This window comes from Leuciscus leuciscus (assembly GCF_965113295.1).
Source record: "Leuciscus leuciscus genome assembly, chromosome: 18".
In the NCBI taxonomy this organism is placed as follows: domain Eukaryota; kingdom Metazoa; phylum Chordata; class Actinopteri; order Cypriniformes; family Leuciscidae; genus Leuciscus; species Leuciscus leuciscus.
Window position 1 is genome coordinate 32,251,271 of NC_138742.1, and position 12,452 is coordinate 32,263,722.

The window sequence follows — 12,452 nt, forward strand, 5'->3', positions numbered from 1 at the left end:
TCTCTCATCATTTACTCTCCTTCATGCCATCCCAGATGTATATGACTTTCTTCTTCATATAAACCTGGACAAAGAGTTTTAAGGAAATAATCCTTCTCTGTGAGTCCATAATACAAGTGGATTGTAACCCATGTACGTAAGATTTTTAATAGTTAAAACAGTTTACATTATTATTATTTTATCTAGCCTATTGTTTGACTTCAGAAGGCATTGATTCATCCACTGAGGTCGCATGGATTACCGTCACGCTCACTGTGTGTGGTTTTTAAAGCGTCTTTAGGACTCGCAGAGATGGATTACTTTCCTTACAATCTTAATTCGTGTTTATCTGTAGAAAGAAAGTAAAATGCATCTGGGACAGCATGAGGGTGAGTAAAATAAGAGAGAATTGTATTTTTGGGTGAACTATCCCCTCAACATTCATATGCTGTTGGTATGCTAATCCAAGATCAGCATAGTTTAATAAGAATAAAGTGAAACCTCTTGTGTACTTGCGAACTATGTTTGTTTTAATCTAGAGGAAATTTAAATATTTGCTAGTTTATATTAAAATAAATCAGGTGTCTGAAGATCAAGATCCCAGTCATTCAAAGGTGATGTGTCTGAACAAAGTAAGATTATTGTCTGATGGGGACAGTGGATCTCTGGTACTATCACTCCATCCTCTGTGTCAGCATCAGAATTTTGTTTATGGAAAAGTTGCTCCACTCCCTGGAAAATGAGAGAAGAAATGTATTATAATCTAACAATACAAACTGCTTTGAACTCCCCATACAGTAACAATTTGCAGACTTAAAATATTTATTATATATATATTTAAGGGATTTTACAGTACTAAATATTTACCTCGGAGTCAAGCAGCATTTATCATCTGTAATACTGTTGTGTAACCAGTAGATGGCTGTATTGCCCTATAAACATATGGATGTGTATTCCCTAGTTGCTGGATGTTTTCAGTCATAATTACTTGCATGTATTAAGTTTTTAATGTGGACATATATTTATTATTAAAGACTATTAAAGATTTAACATTTGTCAAAGAAATGTTCATTTGAAGTGCTTTTTTTCATTATTATTAGTCAAATATGGACACAGAAAAAGCAATTTGTTACTCATACTAGATACATATAATAGCTTTATCAGTCATCTTTATCACACAAAAGTAATCAGAATAAATACTGCGACCAGGGCGATACTTCAAAATAATTGAGTGTTTACATATTACGAACAGAGACGTGGTCTGTGGTCAACTCGTGTCTCTCCTCTTTCAAAAACTTTGCATCACAAATTAATCAGCAATTGAGAAATTCAGGTTTAAATAGCTTTATTGGCATGGTAAAAAAGGCTTTAGATTGCCAAAATTGAATCAGGCAGTGATTGACAGCACTCTGGTCCTATGGCATCAGTCATTGACTGATACAGTACAGATAGGCTACTGTACAGTACTCTAGCTCAATGTTGTTTGGGGTGGCTGGGGGGAAATATGATCTAATCGAAGCAAATATGATCTAATCGAAGACTGTAACCGAATGTAGATAAACAAGTCATGTAATGATTGGGCTAACAGTTAAATCAAGACAACACAGCTCAGCTGTATAATGTTATGGGCTCTCACTGAGCTCTAAAATGCCTCTCCACCTGAAAAAAAGCCAGTACTGTATTATAAATAGTATTAGTATAGTATAAAAAAAAAAATCAGTATCCTCCTGATATAGCGACGATGACTAATGATAAATATCATTCGTCTGTAGGCTACTATTCCTTCTATAAGAGATCATCTCAACAATATAGTGTAGCAGCAAATAATTACAGATATAAACTTAATATCACTAAAATGAAATAGAAAGCTGCGATTACAGACGCTCACATCCACACATAAACACACCACTGACGTCTTCACTTCCAGGTCACGAAGCTATCAATCAAAAGCTCAGTAACCAATGAGAACACACTGCTACTAGCCCCGCCCCCACGAGAGAAATGTGTCAGAACGGCGAACGAAAACTCTGGGAGCGTAAACGAAAACTTCAGAAGCGTAAATGAAAACTCTGGAAGCGCATTTGTAAGTTCAGATCAGCGATTGAAATATGAGAAATAGTTAGCAAAACATGCAGTGTATTAAAAACGAAGTCAAAAAATTTGCCTGCGATTTATTCTTTTTCAGTTTTAGAGATAATTTATTTAGTTTCAATTTATATTTTCATTAGTTTCTTGAAAAGCTACGTTCATTTTTATTGGCACAAGAATAGCTCCATATAAAACCACAATAAAATGTGCACACAGGAATCGATGAGAGGATTTGTAATTTTATAACTAGTATCTGATTCCTGACCTTAAAGGGATAGTTCACTTTGAAATTAAATTTTGGTATGTTTTAGCTTACCTCAAGGGCATCCAAGATGTAGGTGTCTTTTTTTCCGCAGTAGTTTCAATTTTGATATTTTTAGGTCAAACTGTTCTTGTCTGTCAGTCATATAATGGTCACTGTCTCAAAGAGCATGCACAGAGTCCAAATTAAAACAATTCCCCATCGTCCAAATTAAACAATTCCCCATCGTAAGTACACATTGATGGCCCAAGACACGAAACGAGCCGTTTGTGTGAGAAAACGAACAGTTTTTATATCGTTTTTACCTCTTGAACACAGCCACGTCCAAGTGATCTGAGAGCGCGGGCGGGTATAGATATATACACAGGGCCGGCGCGTGCACTTCTGCCGCTCTAGGCGAAAAACATTTGTGCCGCCCCTAGGGCTGGTCCGAATACCATTTTTTGAGCTTCGAAGCTTCGGTAGTAATGAACATCGAATATTCAAAGCTTCGAGAGGGTGCTGAACATCTTCTCTAAAAAAGGCAGGAATCTCTATGTGTCTATAGCCTATGTCCGTTTGCATTTTGATTATTTCGAGAACCGTTCATCCAATCGACTTCACAAGGGAGTGCAGTGTAGCATTTGGTGGTGCAATATAGATGGACACGCGAGACACGACACGTTCAGAATTAATAAACTTTTAGTAAACTACAGAACACCGCGAGCGGGAAGCGGCGCGCCTCAAGGGGGCAGGGCTTAAATACTTGACGCGCGCTGCACTAGCAATATAAAACGCACACACACGTCTAAATTAAGCAATACTTTAAGGTAGTCTATATTTTTCTGACTAACAAATTACTGACACAGTAAAGGGTAGATTTAAATTAAGAAAAACAAAATTTCAATAAAGAAAAACAAAATTTCAATAAAGAAAAACAAAATTTCAATAAAGAAAAAAAACATTTAAATAAAGAAAAAACAAAATGTAAAATTTAAATAAAGAAAAAACGAAATTTAAATAAAGTAAAACGAAATTTAAATAAAGAAAAACGAAATTAAGTTAAATTAAAATCGAGATTAATTTAGATTTATAATAACGGGTAAAAAGGCTAATAGCCAGGGGCGTTTCTAGGTTTTAAAAACACCAGGGGCTGAGCCAAAAACATCAGGGGCTGGGTAACAAGATAACATGATTCGATACAGAGAATAATGTATATTTTAGGCCTATATGCAGGGGGCAGACTGGTTAAATTCAGTCCAGGCCATATTACCACACAGACACACACATTCAAATGTGAGGTAGTTAAGGTGGTTCGGGGGCATGCTCCCCCGAGAAAATTTTGATTTCTCAGACCTACATATGTGCATTTTAAGGTGTTTGAAGGCCAACATTTTTTGATAACAATAGCTTTAAAAGCATGTCAGTGGGTCAGTATTTGTCAAGCAGATAACAGATTCTTAAACATGAGAATGAGGATAAATGTTGAAATGAATGATCCACACTATATAATGTAAATGCAAAATGTTTCTGCTTATTGTTGACAATGCCCAATCACATATTCCAAACAGGAATGGCCTTAAATGAGAAATCTTTCAAGAATAATTTTGCATAGATGTAAACAGTAAACTGCATTTGCGTGATTGAAGAGTGCGCGCCGCGAGCAAACGGCTGGCACGACGTAAGTAAGTTCGTTTTTCTGAGTTTTACTGACATATAGCCTGACAACATCTGGTGTGACTGAAGACTGTGCGGCGGTGCCGACTGCGTTATTTTTTTTAAACCGGTGCGGCGCGTGCGCCCCCGAAGTTCATCCGTGAGAAACTTGAAACCGGTGCTTGAACTTGAATTCAGGTGACTCATTAACACTCGCGCTACTGTCCACGCCCTGCTCTCACGGCTCGTGGACTCGTGCTGCTTGCCACTTTGCCTAATAATAATTATCAATAAATAAAAAAAATTGAGATCCGGGGCTATAAAAAAAACATCGTCTAACGACGCGCCTGCTAATAGCCTATATTTTGTTTCTATTGTTATATTTTCCACAATGTCAAAGCAACGCAGCTTAACCCAAAACACAAGCTCAGGCATGCACTTCTGTCCATACAAACTCCGCTGTTCTGCGCTCTAGCCAGAGAACACTCCCGTTGCAGGAACACTTTAGGCCAAGAGGAAGCAAATATATACATATACTATAGGTGGATGTGATCGGGGATTTTGGCTGTGTAACATTTAAAGCCACTTAAATTAACGAAATGACTCAAATAAAGATTTGTTCATTTTTATGAACGAGATCGAACAAGAGAGTCAGTAAAATTATCCGAACTTCCCATCACTCAGTCATGAGTCATGACTCGTGAGAGCAGGGGGCGGGGCGGCGCGGGGCGGCGCAGCGGCAGCTCAGCAAATCATATAGCCTATTTTGTGAATTGTTCATTCCCGATTGGCACACATTTTGCCGCCCTTACAAAAGTGCCGCTCTAGGCAATTGCCTAGTTCGCCTATATGGACGCGCCGGCCCTGTATATACACTAGACGTCGCCTTGGCTACGGTTTCGTTCCAATGAACTGCAGTAGCCAAGGCGACTTCTATTGTATATATCTATACCCGCCCGCGCTCTCAAATCACTTGGACGTGGCTGTGTTCAAGAGGTAACAACGATATAAATACTGTTCGTTTTCTCACACAAACGGCTCGTTTCGTGTCTTGGGCCATCAATGTGTACTTACGATGGGGAATTGTTTAATTTGGACGATGGCGAATTGTTTTAATTTGGACTCTGTGCATGCTCTTTGAGACAGTGACCATAGACCTGCATTATATGTAGGGTTGGGTATTGGTTGGGTTTTATCCGATACCAGTACCTACTCTGTATTTTTCAAACGGTTCCAGTGCTTAAACGGTTCTTAAACCGGTACTTAAGAAAACGAAACCGCACACACTTTATCAAAAAAATAATACCTCTGTGTGTTTATATATATTATATTACATATTATATATTATAGACTTTTACAAAACAGAGAAATATCTGACACTGGGCAGAAATATTTAACACACATAGTATAGCCTCATATAAATATACTTGATATACTTCATACTTGATATGCAAGATTTGCAGTTGGCATTAAAATACTAGACTTACCCGAAGAGGAACACTGCAGCTGAACTTGAACTTTAGTTTTTTTTTTTACAGATTATGCTCATCAGTGGTTGTATATCAAGCAGGGACACTTTGTGTGCATTATATGTTGTGATTTCACCAGAACGAATAGATATGAGGCGCCGTCTAGGGCCTAAATCGAACTTCATTCACGCACACATAAAACGCTTGCATACACATATACTAAGTAGTCACACATACATGTATACTGCTGAATGCTCCAACTATATGAAATGCACAACGTCACATCTAAAGTCGCTCACGCACACACACGCAAACTCTACACACACGAGACGCGCGGAACTCTCCGCGCACATACTCATCTGAGACGCGAGCACACACACACACACAAACTCGCGCACATACTCATCTGAGACGCGAACACGCACACACAAACTCTTCGCGCACATACTCCTATAGACGGCGCCTCATAAATAGATCGATCTCTGCAACGTATTGAAGCGCGCGTCCGAGTGAAGAAAGTGCGGTGTGCGCGAGCCACAAGAGAAAACACTGTATCCGTGCCACTGATCGCAGCAGCAATGAGCACTTTGATCACTTGATTTAAAAAACACAGTTCAGCGCTAGATCGTCTCTTATTTAACAAACGAACTAAATTAATGCTCTGTTGGTTAACTGGATATGTTTTGTTATTGGATCATTCGTGCCGCGAGATGTTTTATAGGGCGGTGAAAAAAGTCAGGCACCGAAAGTTTCGTTCTTATTCGGTCTCGATACTACCGTTTACGTCGGAACCGGTTCCCAACCCTAATTATATGACTGACAGACAAGAACGGTTTGACCTAAAAATATAAAACTTGAAACTACTGCGGAAAAAAAGACACCTACATCTTGGATGCCCTTGAGGTAAGCTAAAACATACCAAAATTTTATTTCAAAGTGAACTATCCCTTTAAGGATCCGATTCCGGGTTTTTGCGTTTAATCACTTGTTTTAATCATGTACATCTCGCTCTTTATTTTCTCATTCGTGCATTTTTTTCGATTTATCACTCTAAAGTGTCAATGATTTTAGTACTGTGCTATGTGGCTATATTTGCATACCACGGTATAAACAATACAGAAAAATCTCTAATGATTATAGATATCGTCATAACTCCCAGCTCTACCTGAAATACAAAGGTCAATTTTTTTTTTTTAAACAAAAAAAGACACACCTAACCTGCATACTAATGAGAACATTTTTCACAGCAGGCGATTTGAAGTCCTGCATTAATGGTCTTCAAATGCGAAAATTACAAATAATGTCTTGATTTCGTTGTATTAATATTGGCAAATTTAACAGAAGCAAGCAAAGTGTTAGTGTGTGTACAGTTGTACTCTTGCAGTATTTTTTGAGTGCGTGTGTTTGTGTGTCTTCAGGTAGACTTGCTCCAGGTCAGGGCCACTGCAGCGGGGTTCGCGTTAAGGCCTTGACACCTGGTTACACCAACCTGTTGGTCAGCTATACCCATAGTAATGTTCATCTCAGTGCAAAGATCACCATTGCTGCCTACCCGCCTCTCAAGGTAAGATGTGTGAATATGCTTTTAAAGATGGAGGAGTGAGCAGTGAACTGTAGATGACCGTGCCTCGTCGTCTTTGGCAGCCGGTTGACCCTGTGGCTGTGGCTGTGGTGACGCTGGGCTCCTCTAAAGACATGTTGTTTGAAGGAGGCCCGAGGCCCTGGGTGCTAGAGCCATCCAAGTTCTTCCGAAACCTGACAGCTGAGGACCACAGCAGCGTTGCGCTGTCTCTGCTGGGCCCCGCCTCGCGATCCTACGCCAGACATCTGGTCAGAGCCACATGCAGAGCTCTGGGAGAACAGGTACAGGTCCCTATAATCTCATGTCCTGCAGGGGTATTCAAATAAAGGTCCAAGGGCTCCGGTCTATATATCTCCTTCCCAGCGGAGGTCCGGACTATAATTTTTTGGAACAGTTATACATTTCCATCAAGGCAGCCGGAGTACTTTGTAAAAGAAAAAAAAACCTTGACACTCAAAATAGTCATCAAAGATGAGAGTCTTGGCCCCAGAGAGCCAAAAGACTGACTTTCTTTTTACCAAAGATTTACCCAAAAGAGTTAATATTTCTTCCAAGTGGATATGAATATAAAAAGGTTAGCTCAGCTGTATGCTATTTTTATTTATTTATTTATTTATTTTACATTTAGACACCTACGTGTATGGCACATAACGAAAACATACTGGGGGTGCAGGGTTTACATCTTAAGAAAAGAATGGGCCATTTTTATATTTTACTCAAAGCAATAAACTATTAGATTACGTACATTGTTTGTTTTTAGTAATCAAAACTCTTATCATGAGGACAAAACAAAGTTAACTAGTAATTTATAAGTTTTTTTGTAAATGCATTTAAAATAGAAAAAAAAATTCTCTAAATCATTTTCCAAATTCTAACATTGTTTATTATGAAATGCTGATTAATAATGCTAAATGTATTAAAAAAAATTTTTAAAGACGCCACTTCAACTTGTCAAACCTTGTTTCGTTAAATGGTCAGAGTAATCTGTGTGACAGATAAAAAACACTTTCTGCAGTGTTTTAGAGACAGTCTCTATTTTGCTGCTCGCCGTGTTTCTGCTACTGTTGTTAAAATAACCGCGTAGCTGCAGCTCTCAATGTGCCCGCTTTACGTTTTTAGCGAGGGAAAGAGAGAAGCAATGTGCACGGAGCGGAGAGGGCTTGAATGAAGCACTTTTGGCTCTAGATAAAAATATTATAGATAAAGCTCCGAAAGATCATTACCATAAACAACCCTGAGTGCTTGTGGTGTGAACCGCTCCAATGTTTTGACACGCTGCTCACTTTAATCTGTAGAAAGTCAAATGGCGCAATTATGTCCCGCAGTCCGTCATTTTGAACATCACTGGTCTTAGATTTTCCACTAGGAATGTAGATTGATATGTTTGAAATGTTTGCAGATCTTGGCAGTGACTGTTGGAAACCAGCCCACCATGACCAACCCCTTCCCTGCTGTGGAACCAGCTGTTGTGAAATTTGTGTGTGCTCCTCCATCACGCCTCACACTGACCCCCATTTACATGAGCCCACAGCTGGACGTGTCCTGTCCTCTGTTGCAGCAGAACAAACAAGTGGTGAGCAGTCCAGTGCTCAGTGTGGTCTTAAAGGGCTCCTATAATGCCCTTTTCACAAGATGTCAAATAAGCCTCTGAAGTCCCCAGAGTGTGTATGTGAAGTTTTAGCTCAAAATACCCCACAGATATTTTTATAGCATGTGAAAATTGGGTTGGGGTTAAAAAAACTTTTTACATTTAAAAAACTTTTAGCCTTTTATGTTCAAACCGGAGTCGGACAATGATGGAGAGACTCAAGAAGAAGTGACAACATTTAGAACGCAACAGGACATTTCTGAATTGTTAGTTGATGAATTTTTGTAGCTGATGTGGAGTTAACTATCTTCTAGTCATTGATTAGCATATGTCTATATGTCATGATAATCTATAAATCGTGTTCCCGGGGGCGGGGTTTATGTAAATATTGGGGTTTGTGATGTCACTAACCCGTGAAGAAGCTCATGTAGTTCCTACCAGCCGTTTGTTGTAGTCCTTAAAAAAACGATTTCTGTAAAAGCAAATATCTCCCTTTGCTTTGAACGTTGAGCATCGTAACTTTGCTGATGTTGTTTATGCTCAAACAGCAACATTACACACTAACTAAAGTTAGAAAAGTGAAATCATAATCAAGCTCCCCTTTAACATGACAGGAAGTTCAGTAGCGTGTGTGCTTGTTCTGCAGGTGCCCGTTTCAAACTATCACAACCCGGAGCTGGATGTGTCTGCGTTCGACCAGCAGGGCAGGAGGTTTGATAACTTCAGCTCTTTGAGTATGATCTGGGAGTCCTCCAGAGTTTCCCTGGCCAGCATCGAACCGACCATGCCCATGAAACTACACGTGCACGAGGACGACAGCAAGCAGAAAAAACTTCACGGTACCTTATAATGAATACTGAGGTCATTGATGATTATGAGGTACAAATATGTATTAGGGAAGGATGGTATGGCAAAAATCCTAACACTGGGTAATTTTATAAATGCATATATTATATGGCATATATCACAATGAATCAATTAAAAAATTTAAACATGAGCATAAGATTAAAGCTGAAACAAATAGTTGATAATATTAACCAAAAATACCCAGAAAGCCCAAAATGTCAAGTTACCTTTTATTTATATAGCACTTTTTACAGTACAGATTGTTTCAAAGCAGCTTTACAGAGATAACAGGAAAAGTGTGTTTCTGCTGTACAGCAGAGCTAGAAGGAAATAGCGTCACAGTCCAGCTTAAGTTAGTTCAGTGATGGTTCATTTTTGTTGTAAAAAAGTTATTAATTGAGTTAATTTATATATAGCTGCTCTGGAGAAAACCGTGATGTCATCGTCCAGCTCAGTTCAGTTCTCTATAATGGTGTCAATGCTGGCAGATCAATATTATTGTTGAGTATTAAGTGTCACCAACTAAGCAAGACAAAAGCCAATGGTGACATGATAGCAGTATCAAAGTATGAGAAAAAGCATAATTGCGTACATAAAGTATACATTTTGACATGCCTATATAGCACATAACCATTATAAAAACAGTAGTACTGAATTCTATTTTTCTACATATTTAATCTACTGGTTCACACACTTCTACTGTCACTATACCGTCATACCGCTCAGCCCTAATGTGTGTGCTGCATATACAGTATGTAATATATGTTTCCCACAGGTCATCAGACAGTGCTGGTGCATCATGAGTCGGGTGTGGCAGCGATCACTGTGAGCGCGGTCGGCTATCAGACGCCTCACCTGGAGCACGCCGCGGTTCCCAGTGGAGTGAGTTACTCTGTGCTCTTCTTTCATATGAACCTCAACCAAATCCACAATAAATCGACTCCATTTACTTCAGATCAAAGCATGGTCAGGAATAGAATTCAAAGATTGTAGTAGTCATTTTTTGTGGAATGACTCGTTTTTAAAAAGTTGAACTTCTTTTTACTTGAGCACCAGGTTTTTAAAATGCTGTGTCATGGGGTAGACGTGAACGCAGAGGTCAAACATCCGTCTGGCTAATGTAACAAGAGAAAAGCTAACAACTTCTTTAATTAATTTATCTAATTATAACTGTCAGGTTCAGGGCACTGAGCGCCCATCATTAGTTCAAAAAGCTGCTTGGACAGCAGAGTTCAAGATAAAAATAATAGCTAATACACACAATGCTTGCTTATTAATGTGTTTATTCTTGTTGGCAAGTTTTTTTTTTAAATTAGGAAAAATTTTGCTAACCAAATTAATATTTATTGTATTAATATTGCATGGGTTAAATTGCAAAGCTGGCAGGGAGGTGTATGTAAAGTGTATGGTGTAAGGTGTATGTTGTGTTTGTTTTTTCTTTGTTTTTTAAGCATAAAAGGATGTGAATATCTGATATCTGGTGGATATAGTCAGCAACTAGAGTCCATTCCTGCGCTAGAGCCGACCCTGAGCTGCCAGAGCCGTTTGGCGGCAGGGGGATGTGGGTTTGGTGGATCTCTGGTTTAGATTGAGCGATCAGCATCAGAGACAATACAATACAATACAATACAATACAATTTTATTTGTATAGCACGTTTAAAAACAACTGGTGTTGACCAAAGTGCTTTACAAGGCCAAGAAGACAAAATTAAGATAGAAAACATATAAAACAGTAAAAAAAAATCAAGATATATTAAAAGTTATTGAAAAAAAAATACGTTTTCAAAGTTGATTTAAAAATTGACAAAGTTTGGCCGGATCTGATGTAAGCCGGTGGGCTAGCTTATAGCTCCATAGTTTAGGGCCGATGACTGCAAAAGCACGATCACCCCTATTTTTAAGTCTAGTTCTAGGGACAGATAGTAAATTAGAGTCCCCCGATCTGAGTGATCTTGACACTGTGGATGTAGTAGTTCAGATAGGTACTGTGGAGCCTGGTTCTGCAAAGGCTTAAAAACAAATAACAAAACTTTAAAATCAATTCTATATTTAACCGGTAGCCAATGAAGCGAGATCAAAACCGGTGTAATGTGTTCATATTTACGCTTCCCTTTGAGAAGCCGTGCAGCAGCATTTTGAACTAATAAAGAGTTACAATAGTCTAATCGGGAAGTTACAAAAGCATGCATAGCAATCTCAAAGTTCTTTGCAGACAAGAATGGCTTAACCTTGGCTAAAAGATAGCACTTATCTGTTTATCATGTCATATTTCATATATCATCAAACCAAACCCCCAGATTTCGAACACAGGTGGTACTGTAAGGTAACAACGTTTGGAGATCAAAATCATGAGTACTGCACTTCTGGAGATCATGAGCTGCCTCGTTTCCTCAGCAGGAAATGACCAGCTCTCTCTAACCACACACATCACCCAACAGCATCGCCACAGTTACCGTTGCCAACAACAGAGCTAACAGCACAGGAAGCTGAAACTGCACTCGCTAGCTCTGTGCTAACGCCTAGCCAGCAGTTTACAGCGACTGGCTTGCTAACTGAAGAGGAGCTTCAGCTTAATTTCAAAGGCTCTTCTTGGCAGCAATAGTCACACATTAGCGCCACACATAGTTTTAATTCTATTCCTGTCCTGATTCTCCTAGCATGTTGCTAAGATAACGATAAGGAAAAGTCCTCTTACTGGTGGTCCACCAATATATCACCAAGACGATATATCAGCTAATTTTTGGTTTTGGCAAGTTTTTCTGTTTGGCCGATTAAATGTTGTGAGCTGGACTTTTATTTTGACAGTGTTGAGAACCAAGACACCAATTCTGTCTTCATTAGTTTGCCATCTTTGTTTAACAGATTTGGCTAATAATAGATAAGCAAACTTTTTATATATACCGTAGCCATTCCGAAAATCAGCATTTATATAATTTAAAGAAGTCTTTAAATACCTGTTAAACATGTAATTCCACATGTACTCCCAGAGCTCATTGTAACCCG

General features: G+C 38.9%; 1 protein-coding gene across 1 annotated transcript in view; it reads left to right on the forward strand.

Moving 5' to 3' along the window:
• nup210 (nucleoporin 210) overlaps positions 1 to 12,452 on the forward strand; it is a 64,279-nt gene that overhangs the window by 21,657 nt on the left and 30,170 nt on the right. Inside the window, exons 14-18 of the mRNA XM_082146062.1 lie at positions 6,852 to 6,997; positions 7,078 to 7,296; positions 8,415 to 8,588; positions 9,250 to 9,442; positions 10,225 to 10,331. Of these exons, the coding sequence (XP_082002188.1) occupies positions 6,852 to 6,997; positions 7,078 to 7,296; positions 8,415 to 8,588; positions 9,250 to 9,442; positions 10,225 to 10,331 (839 nt within the window). The remainder of the gene's footprint in view (positions 1 to 6,851; positions 6,998 to 7,077; positions 7,297 to 8,414; positions 8,589 to 9,249; positions 9,443 to 10,224; positions 10,332 to 12,452) is intronic.